Source organism: Populus euphratica, unplaced genomic scaffold (assembly GCF_000495115.2).
Source record: "Populus euphratica unplaced genomic scaffold, PopEup_1.0 scaffold23.1, whole genome shotgun sequence".
NCBI lineage: Eukaryota > Viridiplantae > Streptophyta > Magnoliopsida > Malpighiales > Salicaceae > Populus > Populus euphratica.
Window position 1 is genome coordinate 853,430 of NW_011499892.1, and position 22,485 is coordinate 875,914.

At 35.1% G+C, this 22,485-nt stretch overlaps 3 protein-coding genes and 1 long non-coding RNA gene across 8 annotated transcripts; 2 read left to right on the plus strand and 2 right to left on the minus strand.

Moving 5' to 3' along the window:
* The first annotated feature begins 4,400 nt into the window (after positions 1-4,400).
* Positions 4,401-6,671, plus strand: LOC105131418 (transcription repressor OFP16-like). 5 transcript variants are annotated; one of them, XM_011034385.1, is made up of 3 exons: positions 4,401-5,956; positions 6,107-6,137; positions 6,226-6,661. In XM_011034385.1, exon 1 carries the CDS (start codon positions 4,537-4,539, stop codon positions 5,275-5,277), a length of 741 nt encoding a protein of 246 aa, XP_011032687.1. In that variant the 5' UTR covers positions 4,401-4,536; the 3' UTR covers positions 5,278-5,956; positions 6,107-6,137; positions 6,226-6,661. The 5 variants fall into 5 exon arrangements, with proteins under 5 accessions (XP_011032687.1, XP_011032688.1, XP_011032689.1 ...); XM_011034386.1 differs by having other exon boundaries at positions 4,401-5,563; positions 6,107-6,671; XM_011034387.1 differs by lacking the exon at positions 6,107-6,137 and having other exon boundaries at positions 4,401-5,563; positions 6,226-6,671.
* Positions 6,672-8,002: 1,331 nt separating this feature from the next.
* LOC105131421 (uncharacterized) lies at positions 8,003-9,738 on the plus strand. The gene is made up of 2 exons (XR_843426.1): positions 8,003-8,227; positions 8,278-9,738. It is a non-coding gene; the product is annotated as an uncharacterized LOC105131421 (long non-coding RNA).
* LOC105131420 (40S ribosomal protein S18-like) lies at positions 9,646-11,094 on the minus strand. The gene is made up of 4 exons (XM_011034388.1): positions 10,978-11,094; positions 10,695-10,855; positions 10,063-10,251; positions 9,646-9,948 (listed from the first exon to the last, which is right to left on the minus strand). Exons 1-4 carry the CDS (start codon positions 10,978-10,980, stop codon positions 9,843-9,845), a joined length of 459 nt encoding a protein of 152 aa, XP_011032690.1. The 5' UTR covers positions 10,981-11,094; the 3' UTR covers positions 9,646-9,842.
* Positions 11,095-13,360: 2,266 nt separating this feature from the next.
* LOC105131422 (uncharacterized) lies at positions 13,361-22,276 on the minus strand. Its single transcript, XM_011034390.1, is given in 10 exon segments — positions 13,361-15,016; positions 15,114-15,330; positions 15,506-15,605; positions 16,471-16,557; positions 17,257-17,495; positions 18,379-18,453; positions 18,456-18,529; positions 18,651-18,792; positions 19,314-21,984; positions 22,073-22,276. Coding segments are annotated over 9 exon segments (4,635 nt in total). The 5' UTR covers positions 21,780-21,984; positions 22,073-22,276; the 3' UTR covers positions 13,361-13,781.
* Between the last annotated feature and the right edge of the window lie 209 nt (positions 22,277-22,485).

A 22,485-nucleotide genomic window follows, 5' to 3' on the forward strand; every position in this document is an offset into this window, starting at 1 on the left:
CTCTTTAAACTCAAGGGCCAGGCTGAGAGGAACACTCTTTCAACAGCAATACCTAATCCTCCTCGCTGATGAAACTGAGAGTAGCTTAATTAGCTTGTCCAGTAAAGTTACATTGAGAAGAAATTTACATGTGAATGGGAATCCAGGGATCGGATTTGGCTACAAAAATCAAATTATTACAACGTGATAGACGCTGAAACAAGCAGGGTAATTATGGGACCCAAAAGCACAGCCTCCAGGACTGGGCCTGTGTGTAATCTTATGAAGTGATCATAACCGTACATCGTTTTCTTATGTGATAATCAGTGGACTGATTGTGACCATTCATCACTCCATGATAATAAAAATGGTAAAAATCAATCATCCAGCTCCCGGAGTTGAATTAATCTGTTTATTTAAGGTGCAGAGAACCAAGAAATAAAACAAAAGGAAGACTTTGACCTCCACCTCTGCCGGTGTGCATGCATGTGCAGCTTCCTTGTAACGCAACAAGACGTGCAAAATCGCTCACTTCCACAAGAAATCCTTGACTCTTACGCGCTCATGTCATCGGAGAAATCAACATCCCATCCTGCATTTATTGAGGTAGCTGGATGGCGATTGCTTGGCCATCAAAGTAACCTCCCTCCTTTTAATGGTGACAAAAATGACAAGTTGTTACAAGGATATGATTCTTCACCAACATCATTTGTAAGGCAAATATGCCAGTATGTCTGCATAATTTTCTCAAAAATCCATATATATATATTTATTTATTTATTTGCATGTAACCCTATGCTTTAAGAACTTTTGGTGATTGTTACATAATGACCACGCATTGGAGACGTACTCAAATGTTTAGCATGATATATGATCACACCCACGTCTATCTTCTCTCTTTTTTCTTTCACATTCTAATCTGTCAAGTACAGGTTCTTGTGTCTTATAAATAGTAATTTTACTATCATCTTCTGATAATGTTTTTTGTTAGAATGTGATCATCGACGCATAATTCCTTCCAAGTAACTTTGCGAGCTCGGCAGTTGATTGATTATCCGAATACAAATTTACTCTTTCTATACAAATTTACTCTTTCTGTATAACATGTTCTCTATAACATATGCTTGTTCAAGACTGAGAACCGAGTATAAGAGCAGCTAGTTTATTATTTATAAATAATAATGTGTGTGTGTATATATTAACTAAAATGACTTTGAATTAATCATGGAGATGTTCTTAATCCAAGAGAACATGTTTTTCTTTTTTATATAATAAAAACTACAAGCCTATAAATTAAAATGAAAATTACAAGTTTATTGAATACAAATTTACTGTTATAAGCCAACTGTTATCAGTCTACAATTACATGAGTAATAAGCATATTTTAAAGATCTTGTAAATTTAATTGAATTACATAGCAATTGTTGTTGTTGTTAATAACTGTTATTTTAATCTATATCATTCCTTGTTTTAAAACTCTCGCAACACGTAGATTCTTTTTTGCCTTGTTAACTACTCTTATTAATCAATTTTTTAATTAAAGAATGTTCAGTTATACAAGTATGAATTTCTATCAAATTTGATCAGCAATCAAGTCTAGCATATTTTTTCTATCCAGGACTTTATATTTTCTTGGCTAATTTTGCGTATAATACTTATTTCCCTTTAAATATCTTAGTAATGACTGATTTACTTTTTAGGAGTTAATAAACATTTAAAAAGATTTTAACTTTTTTTTTTTTTACATCTTATGATGATTTTAATCTTGGATCACACTCAATTTCTTTTATCTTTAATCCTTGACTTGAATCTAGTGTTTTTTCTTCGAGCTTTATGTCTTTTTTTCCCTAGATTTCAAACTAATTTAAGTTGTTTATGATTCTTTTCTTTTCTCATATCTAATTCTCTTGATATCTACTTGTTTATCTAGTAAGTTAGTAATCTTTGAATCATACTTCAAGTCACTACCTTTTTAGAGTTGTTTTTCTTTTGTTTGTCTATGAGTTTTTCTTTTCTTTTAATTCTTTTGATATTTACTCTTTCTGTATCCCTTTTTTATTTTTTATTCCTATTCATTGAAGGATTGATTCTCTATTTCTTTCTTTAATAGGGACATTCATCAATTCTTCCTTTTCTTTTAGTAATTTACGGTAATTTTAATCTTTCTAGTAATATTGTTTCAAATAAAAAAAATCTGACATTCTCATTATAGTTGCCATTTATTTCAAGTTTTTTTTTATGTCTGTCTCAACTAAGAAGACTTTAAATTAATCCTGAAGATATTATTGATCTAAGATTATATATATTTTTTTTAATTTTTTTGATCATATTTTTTTTAATTTTTTTTGTAATAAAAATTATAAGACCACTCCTTACAATAGAAAATACAAACTTACTGTTACGAGCATAATTATATAACTTGGTCTGGCTCGTCCAGGTTGACCCAAGAATCGAGGTTTTGATTATTCTCAACCCATAAAAATCCAAACATGCAACGGTTAAACCTAGGTGACTAACCAGGTCAACCTAAAACCTAGGTGACCTTGTATAACACAGGTGAGATTGGATTTTGTTTTTAACATTTTTTTCAATAAATCCAAAAATATAAAACTAATTTATAAATACTTAGCCATACATCTCGTTTTATAGTTTATATCCATATGAATTGTTTCTTAACTTTTTGAGGTGGGATAACTCTATATAACCTATTTTCACATGGATTGTTTCTTAATTTTTTGATGTAGGATAACTATAATACATTTCATGCCTCACATTTATTTTTTATATCCTACATCTATATGGATTGTTTCTTAATTTTTTAATGTAAAATAACTATATATAGCTTACATTCACATTGATTGTTTCTTAACTTTTCAACATGGGATAACTATATTACACTTCATATCTTATATTTTTTTTATATAACTTTTCAACATGGGATAACTATATTACACTTCATATCTTATATTTTTTTTATATAACTTTTCAACATGGGATAACTATATTACACTTCATACCTTATATTTTTTTTATAGCTTACATCTATATGAATTGTTTCTTAATTTTTTGATGCGGAATAACTATATATAACCTATATCCATATGGTTATTTCTTAACTTCTCAATGTGAGATAATTATATTATACTTCATGCCTCACATTTTTTATAGCTTACATGCATATAGATTATTTCTTAACTTTTTCAAGTGGGATATTAAAAACTTCAAATATTTTTTATTTCATTTTCTCGGGTTAACCTGTGTTACGCGGGACTTGACCTCTTAGTTTGGTCAACTTCTGAGTCAAGTTAACTTGTCAAACTAATTATCTAAATTATGAGATTGAGATAATCCTATATAAAGAAATTATAAAGCTTGATTCTCAATAAACTCATTATTGAAGGATAAAATTAAAAAACTATTAATCATGAGACTATAATAACCATATAGAAAGCAAACTACAACAAATCATGAAGCCTAATCTCGAATAAAACAAATGTTGAAGGATGAAACAAAAGAAATAAATATATTTAAAAAAAAAACAAAGGAGATTTTTTTTATTACAATGGATAATTGGACACAAAAAAACTATCTTAGTCAACAATGTTTATCCTACTAAACCCATGACTCATGTCATGAGATCGGGATAATTTCATAAAAAATAAACATAAAAAAACAACCCGAGTTAACTGGGGTTAACCTATCAAACTTGTAACTCGGGTTATGAGGCTGTATAACCCAATAAAAAGTAAAGTGAGATAAAATTGTGAAGTTTAATTCTCAATAAACCCATATTAAAAGATAAAATTGAAAAAAAAAATCAATCTTAAAATGAGATACAATAAAGTGATTAGCGCCTAATTGGGTTAACTTGTAACTTGGATCATGAAATTGTGGTAACTTTATAGAAAAAAACTGAAACAAATCATGAAATTTAATTCCTAATCAATCCAAAATTAAATGATAAAATTAAAAAAAATAAAATAAAAAAAACTCGATTCAACCGAGTTAACCAACTAAATCCAACATAAGATTAAGAATAACAATATAAAAAACAAACTGCAACAAATTATAAAATTTAATCCTTAATAAATTAAATGTTAAAGGAAAAATTAGAAGAGAAAAAATAAATTAAAATATATTATTGTAATAAATAGTATTTTATGAGATTATATACAATAAAAACACCATCTTTTTTAAAATTTAAATTTTATTTGCTAATATTAAAATAATAATGTTAATATAAACAGGAAAGCAACTCATACGTTGTGGGCGAGCAAAATATGAGCGCCATTAAATTCGAGAAATAAAACACTGCTTTAAGGACTCCAAAACTCATGCTACATAAAAGGTCCGCATTTACTTCTGTCTAGTCGCCGTTGAACTAAAAATACAAATGACTAGTGACAACATGCGCCATCAAGGCAATAACCAAGATGGACCCTCCTCTCCATCACAATTAAAAGACTGCACAACCCACCATTTTGTTATAGTTTCTTTTCCTTTAATTCACCTTCACACTCCCCTCTTTCTTTCCTGCACAATCACAGAAACAAAATAATGGCAGGCACAATAGGAAGAAACCTCAATCTATGCTTCACTAAGATCAGACGTCCACTACCACCCCATGATCAATCCCCCACTACCCTACTAACCCCAGATGATCACAGCGATGCATTCCTCATAAAAAACTATAATTCCCTCTATGACCCCACCATTGATTCCGCCTCCACCACCACTTCTTCCAGCTCCTCCTCCTCCTCTGAACCTGACTTAGCCACCGTCTACGCCTCTCAGCGCTTCTTCTTCTCCTCCCCTGGCCGCTCCAACTCCATTATTGAATCCACACCATCCATTGTCACTTCATCAGACTTATCAGACAATGTAGTAGCCCCGCAATCTGACAGCAATGGTCTGACAACGAATCCCTCCAATGACAAGTCTTTGTTGGTTGATAGTTGTAATAACAGTACTCATCCCCAGTTATTAAAATCCCCAACCGTTAAAGACAGTGTTGCTGTCCCCACCTACTCACCGGACCCGTACATGGACTTCCGGCGATCCATGCAAGAGATGGTGGAGGCACGTGACTTGGTGGACGTCAACGCTAATTGGGAGTATTTGCACGAGCTACTATCGTGTTATCTTGATCTTAATCCTAAGAGTAGCCACAAGTTCATTGTTGGAGCTTTTGCTGATCTTCTTGTTAGTCTTTTGTCATCGCAAATGCCAGAAGATGCTGGCCGCCGGGGAGAGGATTTTTCCTCCGGTAGTTGTGGGATTTCGCGGCAGTGCATGTAATGTAGTATGTGTGTGTCGGAAAATGATTGTCTAATCTTGTTACCTTTAATTTAGCAATATATATGTGTGGGGGGGACAAAATTGAGCCTCCTTTTGTCTTCTATTATAACACCTTATCCCCTCACCACCATCTTGCTTTTGGTTCTTGTATTTATTAAGCTGGAAACTTTTTTTTTCTCGATTTGTTAGTATTGTTTTCGGGTTCTAGATTAGAAATTTTGTTTTTTTCCCCGGAAATCGGGTTTTTTTGGAATGCAGGCAGTGCATGGTTACAAGAAAAGCCGAGGTACTTGTCCTACCTTTTCTTTTTTACTCCATCTCTCTCTCTCTTTCATCTTTTTTTTAAATAGTAATTACAAGTGCTCGTGAACGAGATGTCTATAATTCACTCTTTGATAGCTGGTTGGGGATAGAAGCTTTCAATTAAGCCAAGGGACTTGGAGGGCTTGTTCTATCAAATGTAAATTTGATGAGATTACGTTTTTCACTCTATAGTGAAGCTTTGTTTTTGCTGGATGACGAATTGATATCCATCACCTGTTACATAAATTCTAAAAATTTCATTAGACCCTTTTTCTTCATTTCCTTTTCCGTACTTTCCTCTCTACTGAAACAAAAAAGTTAGCTGCAATGTAGAAGAAAAGCTGTAACATTTGGATTAATTTTGAAGACTTCATGTGTAAGATTGAAATTAGTTTTGTTAAACCTTTCGTGCATGCTTATCCCACTTTCTTTTTCAGCTAGAACTTGCTTTAATCTTCCAAGTTAACTCTAATAAACCACGTTCTTGCACAGACAATAAATATTATGTCCACTCATTGTTTTGCAGAGGTAATGAATCAAGACAAGAGGACTATTAGGTTGGGAACGGGTCAAATCCTGTCAAATGTTAAAATATAAACTAATTTCTCGGCCGGTGAAGAACATGAAAACCGTTGTCTTTTACAGGAGGAGTAAGACGAAGGTAGATCCGTCTTGCAAGCAAGCACAGGACTCCTGTTTCTCATATTTCTTTAATCTGGAAGAATCTTCGCATCAAGACAACTAGTGGATTAACAAGTGGCCAAACTTGTGTCGATTAAAAATGTGAAAACTGTTTTACACGGACTGCACAAGGGAATCTTGATTTTCGTCCTCCGTTTCCCTCGCAATTAATATGATGTTTTCAAGGACGAGGATGGCCACAGAAGATTCAGTGAAAGTTACAGATGTCACTGATGATGACTTGTTTCTCCATAAATATGATTATATTATGGTTCAACTTGTAATTCCTGGGAATATAGGGATGGCAAACAGGTATCTACATACTGTACATGTGGTTTTGTCCCTCACGAGGTCTCTTACCTAGCACCGGCTCATCAATGAAACCAGATCTCGAGCCTAATATTTATCTATCTTCTTTAAGTATTCTAGGTGTGGTAAGTTCAGGGTTTTCAATCCCGTAATAAATAACTGCACCAAAACTATAGAACAGAGTAATTTTAGCAGTGGAGACTCTAGCCCATAAGAAGATACTTCTTTCTCCAGTATTTATTAAAATAGCAGAGTATTTTTTGGTGGGTTCATGCTATATCAAAATGGGTGGATCAGGCCCAAACAAGCTCGTTGAAAACAGCTGCACAATATTTTCTGTCAGCTCAAATTCAGCTCCAAGCCAAGTCCAATACAAGAAGAAATTTTAACGAGAGTCCAGCACACCATGAGCCGACTCACCACCGTGGCATTGTGGGTTCTCGCAACAATTTCTCCCAAAATCGTAGTCATGAGACCCAACTCAAGGATCAACTCACTCAAGGTCTTGGACAAGCTAATCTGTGAGCAGGCACATTAACCTAAGATATGATTTTTTTCAATTAAAAAAAACTAGAAATGATATTATTTAAATAAAAAAAGGTCTCAAGGTTAAAACTAGCCTGAGTAGAGGTGAGAAAAAACCTGAAAAAATGATTGAATTGAAAAAATAAAAAACAAATTAACCAAAAAACCCAAATTAAAAAAATAAATTAACTAATTAGAAAACCCAAAAAAATTTTCGGTTCAATTCTGTTTCGGTTTTAAATGCCTAAAACTAATTAAACCAGAATAAACTAAACCGGTTCAACCATAACTCTAAAGCCCCCTCTTGTCTCTCTGCCTTCCTGCATTATCTTCTCCATCAGTCATATTCTCTTCTCTCAATAGCATGTTAAAATCTTTTTATCGCAGTGAAAAAATTAATTTCAAAGGATCCATTTAACCTATACGTCTAGCATTTTTATTCACTGGGATTACCAGAACTAAACCCAATGAATCATGTTTTGAGGCTAATTCCTTTTCTGAGTTGTAAATGGCAACAACTTTTACAAAATCAAGCTAAACTACATCAGGATTTGTTCATCTGCTTCTCTTTCAAAGAGAGCCTTTGCTCTAATTTTTATTTTCCTTGATATTTTGTAGGTTTTTGTTTTTTTCATTATGTTGTAATTTGCAACTTTGGTTTTGCTTGTATTGTAAATGAAATTTAATCATGCCTCATATAAACTGGAACAAGTTTTTGAATAGCATAAATGAGATTTGTTTATGAGTTTCACTGGCTTTTGAACATCAAGAACTGAATCGAATTAAAATTAATTCGTTTGAATTGATTTCAGTTTTAAATTTTAAAAAATAATAATTTTAATTTAATTAATTTTTCATATAAAAATCAAACTAAACCAAAAATAATCAACCCTAAACCAAAGCAAGCAAGGCTGGCTAAGTGCTATAACTATCATGACCACGAACACGTGATAAAAATTAACCCTCAAACTTGAGTTACGAGTTGCTCGAGTCCACCAGGATCTTTTCATATTGCTATTTTCCGTTTATTTGTTTCTAATGGAGTTGGTTTTATTGTTTATATAAACAGTAAAACAGGTTAATAAATTATTTTAATTGCTTAGTTAACAATTAAATGTTGTAGCATATAGTGGTTAATACATATGGCTTAAATCCGTACTTAGAGCAAAATTATTTTCAAAGATTAATATATTATTTAAATCATTCAATTAACAAATATGTGAAGTGGCTCAAATTATTACATAGACTATAGACCGACCTCTAATTCCTATAATGATGCAATGGGAGCTTATGGCTGGAAAAGAATCAATTTAGAGAGCCCCTTCCGGCTTCAATGGTAACTAGATCATCTTTAGGTACCTATAATGAGATTTATAAACACTATCTAATTGTAAGTGTTTGTGCGTGTAAATTCTTTCTATATAAATTTAAACCACTATTGGTCATATTCAAGAAATGGAAGAAGCTATACGAGGTTTTTGCCAACAGTACCTAATCTATTCGTACAGATCTAAGCTAAGTGATACATGACATTGTAACGAAAATATCTAAATAAATGTCTTATTCTTTTCAATAATCCATATTTGTAGCAATCAAATACTATTCTTACTCCCCAAATTGATTAATGATTGGTTACAAATTTCTATGATCTATATTCTCTCTGAATAGAAAGGAATAAAGTTATAAAACACACGAAATATCTTGCCTATGAATTATTGAAAAATGTATCAACATAAATACGATAGTAAACCCAGCTACAAGTCTAACACTAAGATACAAGGATCCCAATGCCGTTAGGTTTAGAAAAGGAAACCAAATTAGCCTCGCATTAGGCCACCATATCCTCCAACAAGGGATCGCAGAACAATGCCTTGACAATCCATAATTTTTCACCATCAGAACATTCACCATTTGCGAGATATCATCCCTAAATTTTGATATCCTAAAGCACCTTTTCCTGAGAGACAAGTTTCCCTAGAAAAGCTATAACATAGCATTTGGTTGTTTGTAAAATAGTGGCATGCTGTGTAATTGGGAAGGTTTCTACGATGAGTAAATCACAATGATTCTACAAAAATTCAATTCCAGGTGGGACTCCACTTCTATGTCAGTATCATGCTCACCGCAACCTACTAACCCTTGATAACATCTCTTACATCACAGTTAAATTATATTTTATAGAAAATACACTCCAAGTTCATTGGATAAACTTATTTTAAGCCTAGCATAGATATAAGGTTTACAAATCTAATTCCCTTACAGCCATACTATTACATATGTGAAAGTTACTGTATCAATACGGTGAGGGGTAGTAGGATAGCAGATGTTTCCAACTAAAACACCCAAGACTGGCACCGTTCAACAGGTATTAAGATTAAGACATGTGTTTTCTTGGCAATTACAGACTATACATTAATCATGCAACTGCTTCTATCTCATTGAAGACACATGTTAGTTTGGCAACCCAGTAGGAAACACTCATGTTGCTTGTTCTTGCATATGCCTCCATCCAAAATCAGAAACCAGAATATAAGTAAACATACAAAAAGATATCTCACGGAAAAATATTTAAGCAAAAATATGATCTTCTCAGAGACAACGCATCGAGAAATATCCAACCAGCAAAAACAAAACAGAGTTCAAGCAAACAATCTAAGTTATACTAAATTTTTTTGCTTGAAAAAGAAATGACTGAGAACCCGAAAAATACTGCATTGTAGCAAGAGAACACGATCTGTGTGACCAGATCATCGCTTCTTGGAGACACCAACAGTCTTTCCCCTACGGCCAGTGGTCTTGGTGTGCTGCCCACGCACTCGGAGACCCCAGTAGTGACGGAGACCACGGTGATTTCTGCAGAAAAAGAATCACACCAGCTAAAGTAAACCAAAAAAACTAACAGAACAAAAGAAAAAAGTATCTTGTTTTCTCCCCAAAATATCATGTCTAAAAGGAATCATAGCAAACCTGATCTTCTTCAAACGCTCAAGATCATCTCTCAGCTTCATGTCCAATGCATTGGAAACAACCTGGGAGTACTTTCCATCCTTGTAGTCCTTCTGCCTGTTAAGGAACCAGTCTGGAATCTTGAACTGACGAGGATTAGCAACAATTGTCATAAGCTTGTCAAGCTCCTCAGCTGACAGTTCACCAGCTCTACAAACACAGCCACCCAAATTTCAAAAATTGACTAACATCCATCAACAGCCAGCTATGAATAAACCCAAAACATTATGCAGCTACAAAGCCTAGAAGAAGGTCAGCAAAAGTTATAAAACCAGCCAGCTCTTCTCTAACGCTCATTTATCAAATTTCTAACCTCCCTCGAACAGTTGCCCAAAAAAAATTGAAGACAATTATAAATTAATAAATCATCCTCAACTTAGTAAAAAGGGAATCTATAAAAATCCTCTAACTAAATTTTCCATTTGTTTTACAGTAAGAAATCAAGCCACCGAGCTTGTAACAAACCATCACTATAACACAAACCGTGATTGAATAATCGAAGGGAGAAACTTCTATTCCAAAAATAAAGACGAGAGTGAAATTTTTAACAGATTAATATATTAAAAAGGCGGGAAAAGGTAAAAGGTAAGCACCTCTTGTTCATGTCTACATCGGCCTTCTTGCAGACAATGTTAGCGAAACGACGACCAATACCTTTAATGGATGTAAGAGCAAACATAATCTTCTGTTTGCCATCAACGTTGGTGTTCAAAACACGAAGAATATGTTGGAATTCCTCATTTGCTACCAGCGACTATCAATCAAAATAATTCAATCATGTCAAACTAACTATTAAAGTACATAGATCTAACACACATATGCATAAGGAGAAGAAGGCAATGAAAGAAAATAAAAGAGAGAGGTTTCGATGCTTACCATGGCTTTGGGCTAGGGTTTCGGAGCAAGGGTTGGTCTTTGGGTAAGCGGCGCCTGCTCTTAGAGTGTGAAGAAGGCAAGTGAAGAAGTCCCAAAACCCTAGATATAGAGACAGCGTGCCGTTATATATAGTTAGCTTCGACAGAGGAATTTTGCCGTGCTAAAAATGTGTATGGACTGATCTGCCCCTCGTTTTGTCATCTACTATTCATTCTTTAATTAACTGTCAATTAAATGTAAACATAATTTACTTGTAAACTAGCCATTTCACCTGCGATTCCCTGGGTGTCATATATTTTTTATATCAAAAATATTTAGATATGCAGATTTTATTTTCTTGTTTTTTACATAGAAAAAAATTTAGTTTGGATTAAGAAGTTTATATAAACATTTAATTAAATAAATAAATAAATATTCATATAAATAAATAAATAAATAAATCATTAATAATAACTTAAAGTAAAACTGAAAAATCAAAAGATAGACATATAGATAAAGCATAATGAGATATTTATCTAATTATATTTACTAAATTTATTTATTAAAATTAACTTTATATTCAATCATATTTAAAAAAAATAAAAAAATACAAGTTTGACCGGGTTTAATACGTTGATTTTATATTAATTACACGATAAAAAAATAAGGAACGATAATAAACAAAAAATAAATTTATCAAAAAAATATGACAAGTTAGAAAAAAAACATTGAAACACGAAAATGATTAAAAATAGATACCTTAAGTTAGCATGATAAACATATAACCTGGATAATTAGATGTGAGTTAACCTGGATTAACCTGCAAAGCTCATGATTCGAGTCACAAGACCAAGATAAGATAATAAAAAAATTATAAAAAATCAAAAGCCAATTTTTTTTTTAAATGTCAAACGATAAAATCAAAAAAAAATGAGCAAAAAAAAAAATGATGTTAATATGTATTAACTTTTTAAACTCGTAACTCAGATCATGAATTAGAAGTACCGTGAATGAAAAAATCAAAGTCGAATCGCTACCAAATCAAATGTTGAAGGACGAAATTGAGAAAAAAACCAGTCACATAAAAGAATCTAAAACAAAAAATTATAATTAAAAATAAAAAAATAAAATAAATAAATAAATAAATTTGAGGGCAATATATTTTTTTTATTGAAAAGTTAAATTAAAAGAAAAAACAATTCTAGCAAAAGGTGAAAAAACAACTAAGAAAAAACATTAAAAATTAAAGACTAAATTGAAAACAAATGGGTTTTTTTAATAAAAAGACCAAGAATAAAAAAAAATAAAGATAAAAATTAAAATATAAAAAAACAAAGAGAACGCATGTATTTTTTAGGGGAGGAGAGAGAATAATGATGAAAATTGTAATATAAAAAACAAAAAGGATGAATGTACATGTTAGGAGAGGAGAGAAAAAAAATAAAAAAAATAAAACGATCACCTGTAACAAATTGTTTATTCTTTGTCACTACACACCGCATTAAAAGAAAGAAGATGCAACAACATTTCTAACGACATTGAAAAAAAGCATGAATGGCTACGAGAAGGCACTGCACGTACTATTTTAAAATCACAGGTGCCTTTTACACTCTAGCAATGTTTTTAATTAAAAAATCAATAATTAAAGGTTAAAAAACTAAAATACCCTACATTAATATGAAAATACCCAAAAAAACCCTATACTCATGACATATTTGTTTACTATTCAAATGGTAAAAATATTATTTTACTGTGTTCTAAAAAATAAAAGATAAAAATAGAGCCAATAGTTTTAAATCTTGTTAACTTAGAAGATAAAAATAGTCATTTTATTATTTTAATAAGTTAAAATGCATGCACCCCTAACAGTTCTTTATTACTGATAAGCAATTGAAAATTGTTGTATCAAGGCACCCTGCATTTCTTTTTTACTGTAGCAATGAATAGAAGTAGTGATTTCATCACAGCTCGTCGAGTTTTGGTAATTATTATTTTCATAATAACAAGTCAATCTTTGAAATAATATAAATAAATAATAAAAACATATTTAGTTTATTTATATTATTTCAAAAGTTTGATGATAAAATAACTTCCTAATCAAATTTCTCAAAAGCTAGCTGTGATTTATCTACGAAAAATAAGTTAGGAATAAAAATAAATTTATAAAATAATGTTAACGTGTAGATGCAACTTGCCTTAGTTAAAGAAGAAAAATGCCTTCTCTGACGACATTTTTCACATAGTATCATAGAATTCAATAATTCTCTCTCTTAGTTTTAACCACGAATAACCAATTCCATTCTCGACAGGGAAAAAGACAAGCAGGCGACTGCGTATTAAGAATGACCACTTTATCAACACCTGAAAACAACAGAGCGCAAATGGGGGGGGGTTTAAGCATGAATCACAGCAAGCAAGGCTCTTTCATAAACTTCAGCAATTGATTTTTTTTCATTTACTTTAGGCATAGGAGAGGTCAAGATGCACAACCCTCTATTGCATCTAAAATCTAACATGTGACTAGGAAAGTACTGAAGACTTGGACTGCTCTAACTGTACAAAAAGATGTCCTCTGTAATGTTAGATGGACATATGATTAAGACGACGACCTTTGTCTGTGAACACCTGCCAAAGCTGTCATCAATCATCACCATCAAATGAGGCATCTGAATGCTATATCGACATCCTAATCAATGACAAAATCGCTTAACATGGTCTGTGAAGAGAACATCCAAGTTCTGCAAGAAAACTCCATCACATTTATCCATGGCCGCCATCCACAAAATGCCATCTTTCTATAGCCAAAACGAGTATGCCAATCGGAATCAACTAGCCTGATTTGACAAAATTATCCCCTCAGGTGCACCGCATGAGTTACCATCACCGGAGGCACAGTGCAGGCCAACACCTGGAGCAGGGCTTGAATTGCATAAAGGTTCAGAGGCGCACTGTGTAAAATTAGCAGGCTCGACCTCAGAAACAGAACTGGGGTGCTCTGAAGATTTGGTATTAATCCGAGGCCCATCAGAAATTAAACCTCCATTAGGAGAAAGCGCATCACTTTGAACTGTGTCAGACACTTCTTCAAGGTCATGGAAGCCATCCGCATCAACTCCACAAGGACTCACTAGGAGCTCTGTGGCAATACATGATCCATTATTTCTGCAAGATTGCAGATCTGCTTTTGCAGTGACATCAGAATCTACAGAACTGGAATCAGCAGTAGCTAGGACAACCATTTCCTTCGCATTAGGCCCCTTGCCCTGACAAGAAGAGCTAATATTTTGGTCGACAGGCAATGCCCCACAATGACCATTAACTGCATCTTGCACTTTCTGGGGAACCGTCGTGGTTGTTGATTGAACTATATCACTGGAAATATTGCAGGTAGTGGACTCGTAGTGAACAGCATTGATATCTGAAACTTTAAGTTTGTGCCCAAAAGCAAAGTATTGGAGCTGACTTGCTATGATTTTTGAAGTGGGCATAGAATCATCATCAAGCGAAACGAGGTGCTGTCCATCGCTGCTATCTTCACCTTTCACTTCACAAGGAACAGTCTCAGTAACCTTCCTGGAAGCACACTGACACTTCCCTTGAGAGTCAGCCGCTTCAGACCCAATAAAAGATACACCAAACAGCTTGCTTTCGATCTTGGAAACATCATTCTGGTCCATATGTGTCTCCCCTTTCAGCTTCCTCTCACAATCAGAGGTAGCAATGAAACCAGAAACAGCACTCTGATGTTCAACCACCTCTCTAGTTTGTTCATTAGCATCACACAAAGAAATAGAAACCGCACTCAATTGATCAACAGTTTTGTCCTTGGGACAAACAGGTAGATTAGTATTTTCACTTGTAACATCGGAAATATCATTCAGGCAATCAGGAAGTGAACCAGATTCAACTGCAGCAGCTTGATCATTTATGTTGCCAGTATGAGGTAAACTAATTTCACCAGAACCTTTTAAATCAAATCTCACAGACGAACATTTCTCATCAGAATTACATGATATCTCATCTATAGTATACTGTTCCTTGAGTTCCAAGGATGTCAAACCTGCATGTATATGTAGCGTAAAAGATTTATCAGCAAGATGAGAAACCCAAAAAGTTGCATATGTTAATATCAATTAAAGATTTAAAATGGCAGATACCTTCAGTGGGAACCGTATTTGCTCCAGCAAACTGATGATCCTTCAACAAAGGTTTCTGTAACATATCAACGCCAGGGAATGCCACCATTTTCATGTACCTCATTTTTTGCTTGCTCAATCCTTCAAGTTGTTTAAAACCAAAAACAGAAGTCCAGGTTTCCCTTAGCTCAGAGATTGCAGGTATGACCAATTTCTCGACATTTAGAGAGAAGAGAGCCTAATGACAGTTTCAGAAAAGACAAACAAAAATAAACAGAAAGTAAAACCAGTAAAAAGGGAAACAACAGATTGTGTTATATAAATGAAATTCCAAAAACCTAGTGACAATAAATGTCACAGACATTAAGACATGAATTCAGAAAAGTAGGAAAGGTAACCGATACCAAACATACAGTTTCAATTGCACTTAGAAGCCGGCGGCACATTCCTTGACGCCTGTACATGTGGCGGGTCCCAATGAATGGCATCTCTGCTAACTGGTTCCCATGGATCCTATTTCACCAAGTATTGATTAATGTGATTGTGACTTTTTATGTTGTCATAAACTGCTACTTGCACATGCATGGACATGTAAATTAGAAGGAAGTAGAAGGAAGACAGAAATTTAGCATCAACATTCAGCACAACTGGCATTATTCCAATTTAAAGAGGAAGAGAACAAATGGGAATGTAGATGCAAAGGAACACATACATTTCAAGAAAGATACTAGTGCAAGACTGTGGAAAATGCCAAAAAGGTACACGAGCATGAGTGCTGAAGTCATTAAGAGCGACAATCTGACTACTCCAATAGTTCAAAAATGAGTCGTAAACCCTATTCCACTGTATTGACACCAGATCCACTTGCTATATGGTGGCAAGTACTAATGCGACAAAAAAAAATGGTTGCAGCCGGTGGAATTTCAGAAGTGGAAAATAAGAAAAGAGGCAAGTTCACATGAATTTAGTTTTGCTGTGTTTTCTATAGTATCCAATTTTATTCTATTTTTTGGTTCTCAGAAACAATATAAAAGACTCCAAAGTGGATGTTACTGGCAAAAACAAAGACGTTGATCAATCACAAAATGATAGAAAAAGGTAAAAAATGACTCATGCAGATGGTTACTAATGTCTTAAATTACAACACATCCAATCATGTGTACAGGCAGTGCCTAGAAAAAGGAATAGTCAGGTAGAAAACTTTCAGTAGATAATCCCAGAAAACATTCATAACAGAAATGATTCTGTGTCCATATGCATTCTTTTCCAATTATAATCTCCAATAATTTTGTTATACATACTGGCAGAACTAACCATTGATAAAAAAAAAAAACCACAAAACAGTGCAATCACTGGGCAAATTTAGGCTGAGATATACCTAATGGATGCAGCAGAGATTACTTCATCCCCTCGCTCTAGAATTGCAGTCAGAAAACCACAGTAGTTCAGTCGATTGAAGTTTGACCTTAAAAGGAATATTGCAACTCGTTAAGAAAACAAACTGCTTACAATTTTTTGACGACATAAAAGCAATCACAGTGAAGTAGATAATCCTTATCAGCATATAACAGGAAAGGTGAGGACAGCAAGTAAAAGAGAGTAACACAGCCCTTTCATAGTCAAAAGCACACTTTCAAATAAAATACTATTAAGTTAACTGTAAAATAAGTATTAAGAGGCCAAAGATATGAAAGAAAATACCACATACATCCACAATAGACATAGTACAACACAAGAGGATACTACTTTTTGGGCTCACACGAGGATACTACTTTTTGGGCTCTCCACCATTAGAATAATTGCATGCTACATGGTAGAATGGTAGGAAATTAAAGGAAGTTGTATGCAGCGACAATTCCCATCATTTTATGATCTGTCCTTCCTCAACCAATTCCATAATATACTCTAAAGGTAGTAATCAATAGGGGAAAACAGAAAGGGCACCTCTTGCCTAGGCTTGTGAGTTGTGATTCCACCACTAAAAACATCAACATCAAAATAAAACGCTTCTCCCAATGTTGGAACACACCAACAAATGTGATGTATCCACAAAGACCAACACACACACACCAAAAAGATATTGAAAATAAAAGAAAGATCAGCAATGTTGGTTTCTTCAGCTTAATGACGACAATTTCAAACTTATGAATATACTTGTGCTTACCCAAAATTATATACAATATTACGAATCAGGTTAACCCCACTTCTATGGTCAGGCATGGGCAAAAAGCACTCATCCATTATGTGCAACGCAACAGCTACCTTGGAATTGCATTCAACTTTCCGATGCATTCCATTGAGAGTAATATCAGAGCCAACATCAAATCGGCGAACAAGAGTCCATGCAAAGCCCTCTTCCATTTCATGTTTAACCCCAAGAAGCGCCTGTAGTTTATCATGTAACTGACAGAAACAAAACCATTTAAGTGAATTCTGATGCACATAATAGAGTTCATTTTCAAGCTGTCTTAGAACCTGTTTAAATTAAACCAATAAAATGAAGCACTCCACTTTATTGAGGACTCTGGAGAAACAAACCACTGCTACTGATATCAGAGTATTTATCAACTACATGAATAATCTCCTAGTATAGAAAATATTAAGGGTCACTAAGTCAAAAAATCAATTATTTATATTCAAGACTCCTGTTGCCAAATCCCACTTCACATATGACGCGACCCATAGCAGATTTTTAGGGACTGATAGACTTGTGTAGAATGAATGACACAAAATAGCAGAGATCCATGAATCAAGGTCTTAACATTACCCCAGAGTGATGACCGTGTTTCTCTAAAGCCTAACCACTCACACATTGAATTTGCAGGTAGCAACTAGTTTTGCATCATCAATCAAAAGTGGGTTTATAAAACCCAAGGTTTACATGCCAACAGAACACCTGAAAATTTGCAGCAAAAACAAAAATGGTTTCATGTCTTATTAGGACCAAATTACAACCACGTTCAGATCTAACTGAGATGAGATTGCAGTATAACTTAATAACTTCCAAAAGTAGGCAACTCTTCAACTTCAAACTCAGTTGTGACATAGAACACACATTGGCAATCAAGTTTCCATGAAGTTCACGCAAAAGGTTTTTGAGTATCAGTGAATTTGTTTTATAAAATCAAGCAATATGCTACAAGCTGCCAAGGTTTCTTGTCACTTGAAAATAAGGAGTAAGATATAAAGCAAAGAAATGCCAATAACGACAAAATTTTGATTTGCAAGTCCAACAGAACATCCAAGATTATAGTTTATCACACTACAATGGTAACTAAAATAATACCTCTTGGCATTTCTTCCCGCAGAAGGATAGACTGCTGTGATAATCATTTATAGTGTCCTCAGCAGGTATACAGGAGATTTCTTCCCGCAGAAGGATAGACTGCTGTGATAATCATTTATAGTGTCCTCAGCAGGAATACAGGAGTGGTGATCTGCAGCAGAAGATATATTAAATGTACATCAATTAAATAACAATAAATAGTAGAAAATTTAGCATGGTGGAAAAGGAAAGAACAAAAATACATTAAACGACTGAGAAGATCGAGTCAATACATTTCTCCTCACACAAACAACATGTTAGTAATGCAGGTCGGGCAGCAGCATCATTCTCATCCATCTGACATGCATCCCCACCAGCCATCCCACAAAATTTGCATGAACAATATGTGCAATTCCAGACCCCTGAAGGAAGCTTCTGCCACAAGAAAAAAACAACAACAATACATTAATGACATGATGGCATTTAAAGAAAACCAAACTCAATTCTATGAGTAACAGCAGAAAAGCTGATCTTATTTCATAAAAAAGATGCTATGGGCAATATGTGCAAATACCAGATTCCAGAAGGGAAATTCTGCTGCAAGAAAACAATCTATAATATGATAGCACTTACAGTGAATGAAGTTCAATTCTACAAGCAACAGCAGAAAGGATGATCTTAAGCTTTACACAAATAAGTTACTATGAAAAGGCAGCTTCACGAGGAATTTTTCCACCATTCATTTCTTAATATCTAATAACAAAACTCTATTTTGAGATTTTATTTTCTTAAGGTATTCCATAACCCGGAGAAATTTTTTTGCTACAAGTAATCTGGAGAACCTTGAAGGCAAGATTTCAGGACTGATCCAAGAATAGCGTAATGACACGTACATGGGCAGAATGTGATCTTCTAAATATAGTGACAATAATAGGAATGCAAAAGTAAATGCGTACCTTTATCTCTAGGCAGCTTTGATGAAATGTTGATGGGCAACTATCACAGCAAATAAGGTTTCCACCATCTCCACAGATCCCACATGTATCATCATTTGGATCTTGACCATCAATATCAACAAAATGGAACCCTTTACGATCAGATTCATCTTGTCTATGCCATGAGTCTAGCTGGCAGTGCAAGAGCGAAGGTCCATTCTCTAAGCATATGTTTTTGAGTGGCTGGCAGGATTTGCTGCCTGCATGAGCCTCGAAGTCTGAGATTGCAAAAGTTTCACCACAACAATCACACTGAATGCCATCTGTTGTGATTTTACCCTTCAGGACTGTTCGTGTCTTCCTGCGTTTCAAGTACTGCACTTTTCCATCCAATGGTAAAGTGCCCATATCAATCATCCAGGCAAGTACAGTTCGCTTACCATTATAAAGCACATAGCCACCACCATCTGAACCTGCACCCTCCTTGGAGTTGCGAATCATTAGAGCACACCGCTTTCTATTATGTGTTTTGAGTTGCTTATGATCTCTGACTGTTGTTCCGTCATCTGACATACCCGCACAGTCATCCTGTTCGCAGAGAGAAGATTTCCGTTTTGTACTGTCCTTCAACTTCTTACGTCCAGGAATTGCCACAGCATCCTGTTTTCTCTTGTGCAGTTTTCCTTTCTTAGTTTTCTGTTTTGCAACTCCTTCACCTGTTTTCCCATCCTTCACTTGCTTCCATTTCTTTTTCTTTTTATTTTTATCACTCCTTTCCTTGCCTATTACTTTTGCTAGCATGCTGAGTTCTTCATCTGGTAGAGGAGTAAACTTGAAACCAGTCTTACATGTATTTGAATCACCACCACCACCTTCATAATGCTGCTTAAGCACCCGGTAAGCCAAGGTAACAGACCAGTGAGTCCTTCCTTCAGGATTAACATACACAGCATCACAGTACTCTCTACCATTCCTAGGCCTACGCTCAATTGTCCAGCCTGCACCCAAAAGAAGTTCTATAATTTTTTCTCTCACTACTGCCTTCTGTTTACTTCTCCCCTCTTCCTTTTCATCATTGCTGCATTTGTTCTTCCTAGCTGCGGCTAACTTTGTTGCATTAGATTTTTTCCCAAGTTTCTTTCCAGATAATGCACTTCTAGCTCCCACATTGTGGTTCTTATTATGTCTTGTCATTTCCCCACCCTGTCTTTTCCTCAGTCCACCCACCTTTACACCCTTGTTCAACTTGCTGGGTCTCCCACGCTTAAGCTTCCGCTTCTTCCCCACTTTACCATAAGATTCATCACTCTCTTCACCAGAAGATTCTGCAGAGTCACCACCAACCACCTCAATACTTTTCTTCCCAGACCCATCACTCTCCTTAGCCTTGGGGGGTCTCCCACGCTTAGGCTTTAATTTTTCACTCATCTCATTACCTGACAGTTCACTCTCTTCACCAGCAGATTGATGGCTGCCTTCTTTACCCCCCTTGACTCTTTCCTTCTCGGATCCATCACTCTTCTGCCCCTTCTGGCACATCCCATGTTTATGCTTTAATCTTTTCCTTGCCCCGCTGTGTGCTCGATCACTCTCTTCGCCAGCAGATTGATCACTCTCTTCCCTTTTCACCTCGACCCTTTTCTTCTCAGACACATCATTCTTCTGAATCTTGGGAGGTGTCCCCAACTTGGGCTTTAACTTTTCCCTTGCCTCATTATCTGCCTGTTCAATCTCTGTACCAGCAGATTGATGACTTTCTTCATTTACCACCTCAATCCTTTTCTTCTCAGGCCCATCACTCTTCTGAGCCCTGGGGGGCCCCCCACGCTTGTGCTTTAACATTCTCCTTGCCTCGTTATCTGAATGGTCAGGGTCTTCACCATCAGAATGATCACTATCTTTCTTTTTCACCTCAGCCAATCTCTTCTCAGTCCTGTCACTCTTCTGGTCCTTGGGCGAGCTACCATGATTTTGCTTTGATTTATCCCTGGCCTCATTATCTAATTTCCCACTGTCCTCACCATCAGAATGATCCCTCTCTTCTGTTTTTACCTCAACCCATTTCTTCTCAGAGCCATCACTCCCTCCGGTCTGCTGCCCTCTATCAACCTCCTTCCTCCTCTTAGTTTTTGTCACAGACCTTGACCGCAGAACCCTGACGACAACCACCTTTTCACCATCCGCACCATCCTTTACCTTCTTCTTTTCAACACCACCATCCTCAATCTCTCCCTCACCATCAACCATACTTCTTTTCCTTCTATTTTTACTACCCTCAACAGCATTACACTCCCTCAAATCATTCCCTCCTTCACATTCTTCGATTTTAAGCCCATCTCTCTGATCCTCTTCCATTTCTTCTTTTAACGCCTCTACTTGATTCAATTTGGGGTTCTCCTCGTCAGTGAATTCACAATCTCCTTGTTTCAAACCACCAACTTTCTCAGTAACCATTTCCTTGCTCGGCGAAACCTCATTTTTCTCCATTTTCGCCAATAAATTGACACTAGATCTCAACCCTTCTCTCATCCTCTATCAAAAAAAGATCCCTAAAAAATTCACCTTTTTTCCTCGATAAAACTCACAAGTAAATAACCTCCATTGATCTTATTCAGCTATTAAAGTAATTCGATGATCAAAGAACCGCGAGCTGGATCTACGAAAGATTTAAAAAAAAACATTTGATCAAAACCTGACATTCAAGAAAATAAATTAAAATATGTACGAATAATCTGCCAAAAAAAATGAGAGTGGTGACGGAGAGAACAAAAAAAAAAAACTTAAAAATGCAGTAAATGAGACAGGATTATACGATGCTACGGAGTCGCGTGAAAGCACGGAGCTGACCAGGCAACGACTTGGCGAGTCGGAGGCTGTTGTGCCAGGATTGGGTTTAGATAGAGAAAAGAGAAAGCCAGGGGGTTTTAAGAGAGAAGGATCGGACACTCGGCCATTTTATTATCTGGTCCTTTTGAGTTTTGGGGGGTTTTACGTTAATTAACATAACATCGAGCATGGTTTCGCCGTCCCATAAAACATTAAGGCATGTGCAGGATGGTCATTTTGTATGGACTATGGTTTTCATTTTCCCTCCATCAAACATATGCGCCCTTGAAAAGAAATAACTCCAACCAGTTTTTGAAGGTGACGAATTCATAAATGGTTTGAGAACATTAACTTTAGTTGTCTATCC

Excerpts from the sequence above, each read along its gene's own strand:
- LOC105131418 (XM_011034386.1), top strand. The coding sequence starts at position 4,537 with ATGGCAGGCACAATAGGAAGAAACCTCAATCTATGCTTCACTAAGATC.
- LOC105131420 (XM_011034388.1), bottom strand. Across the intron at positions 10,252-10,694 it reads GATGTAGACATGAACAAGAG|AGCTGGTGAACTGTCAGCTG; the intron begins GTGCTTACCTTT and ends CTGTGTTTGTAG. Across the intron at positions 9,949-10,062 it reads GAGCGTTTGAAGAAGATCAG|AAATCACCGTGGTCTCCGTC; the intron begins GTTTGCTATGAT and ends CTTTTTCTGCAG.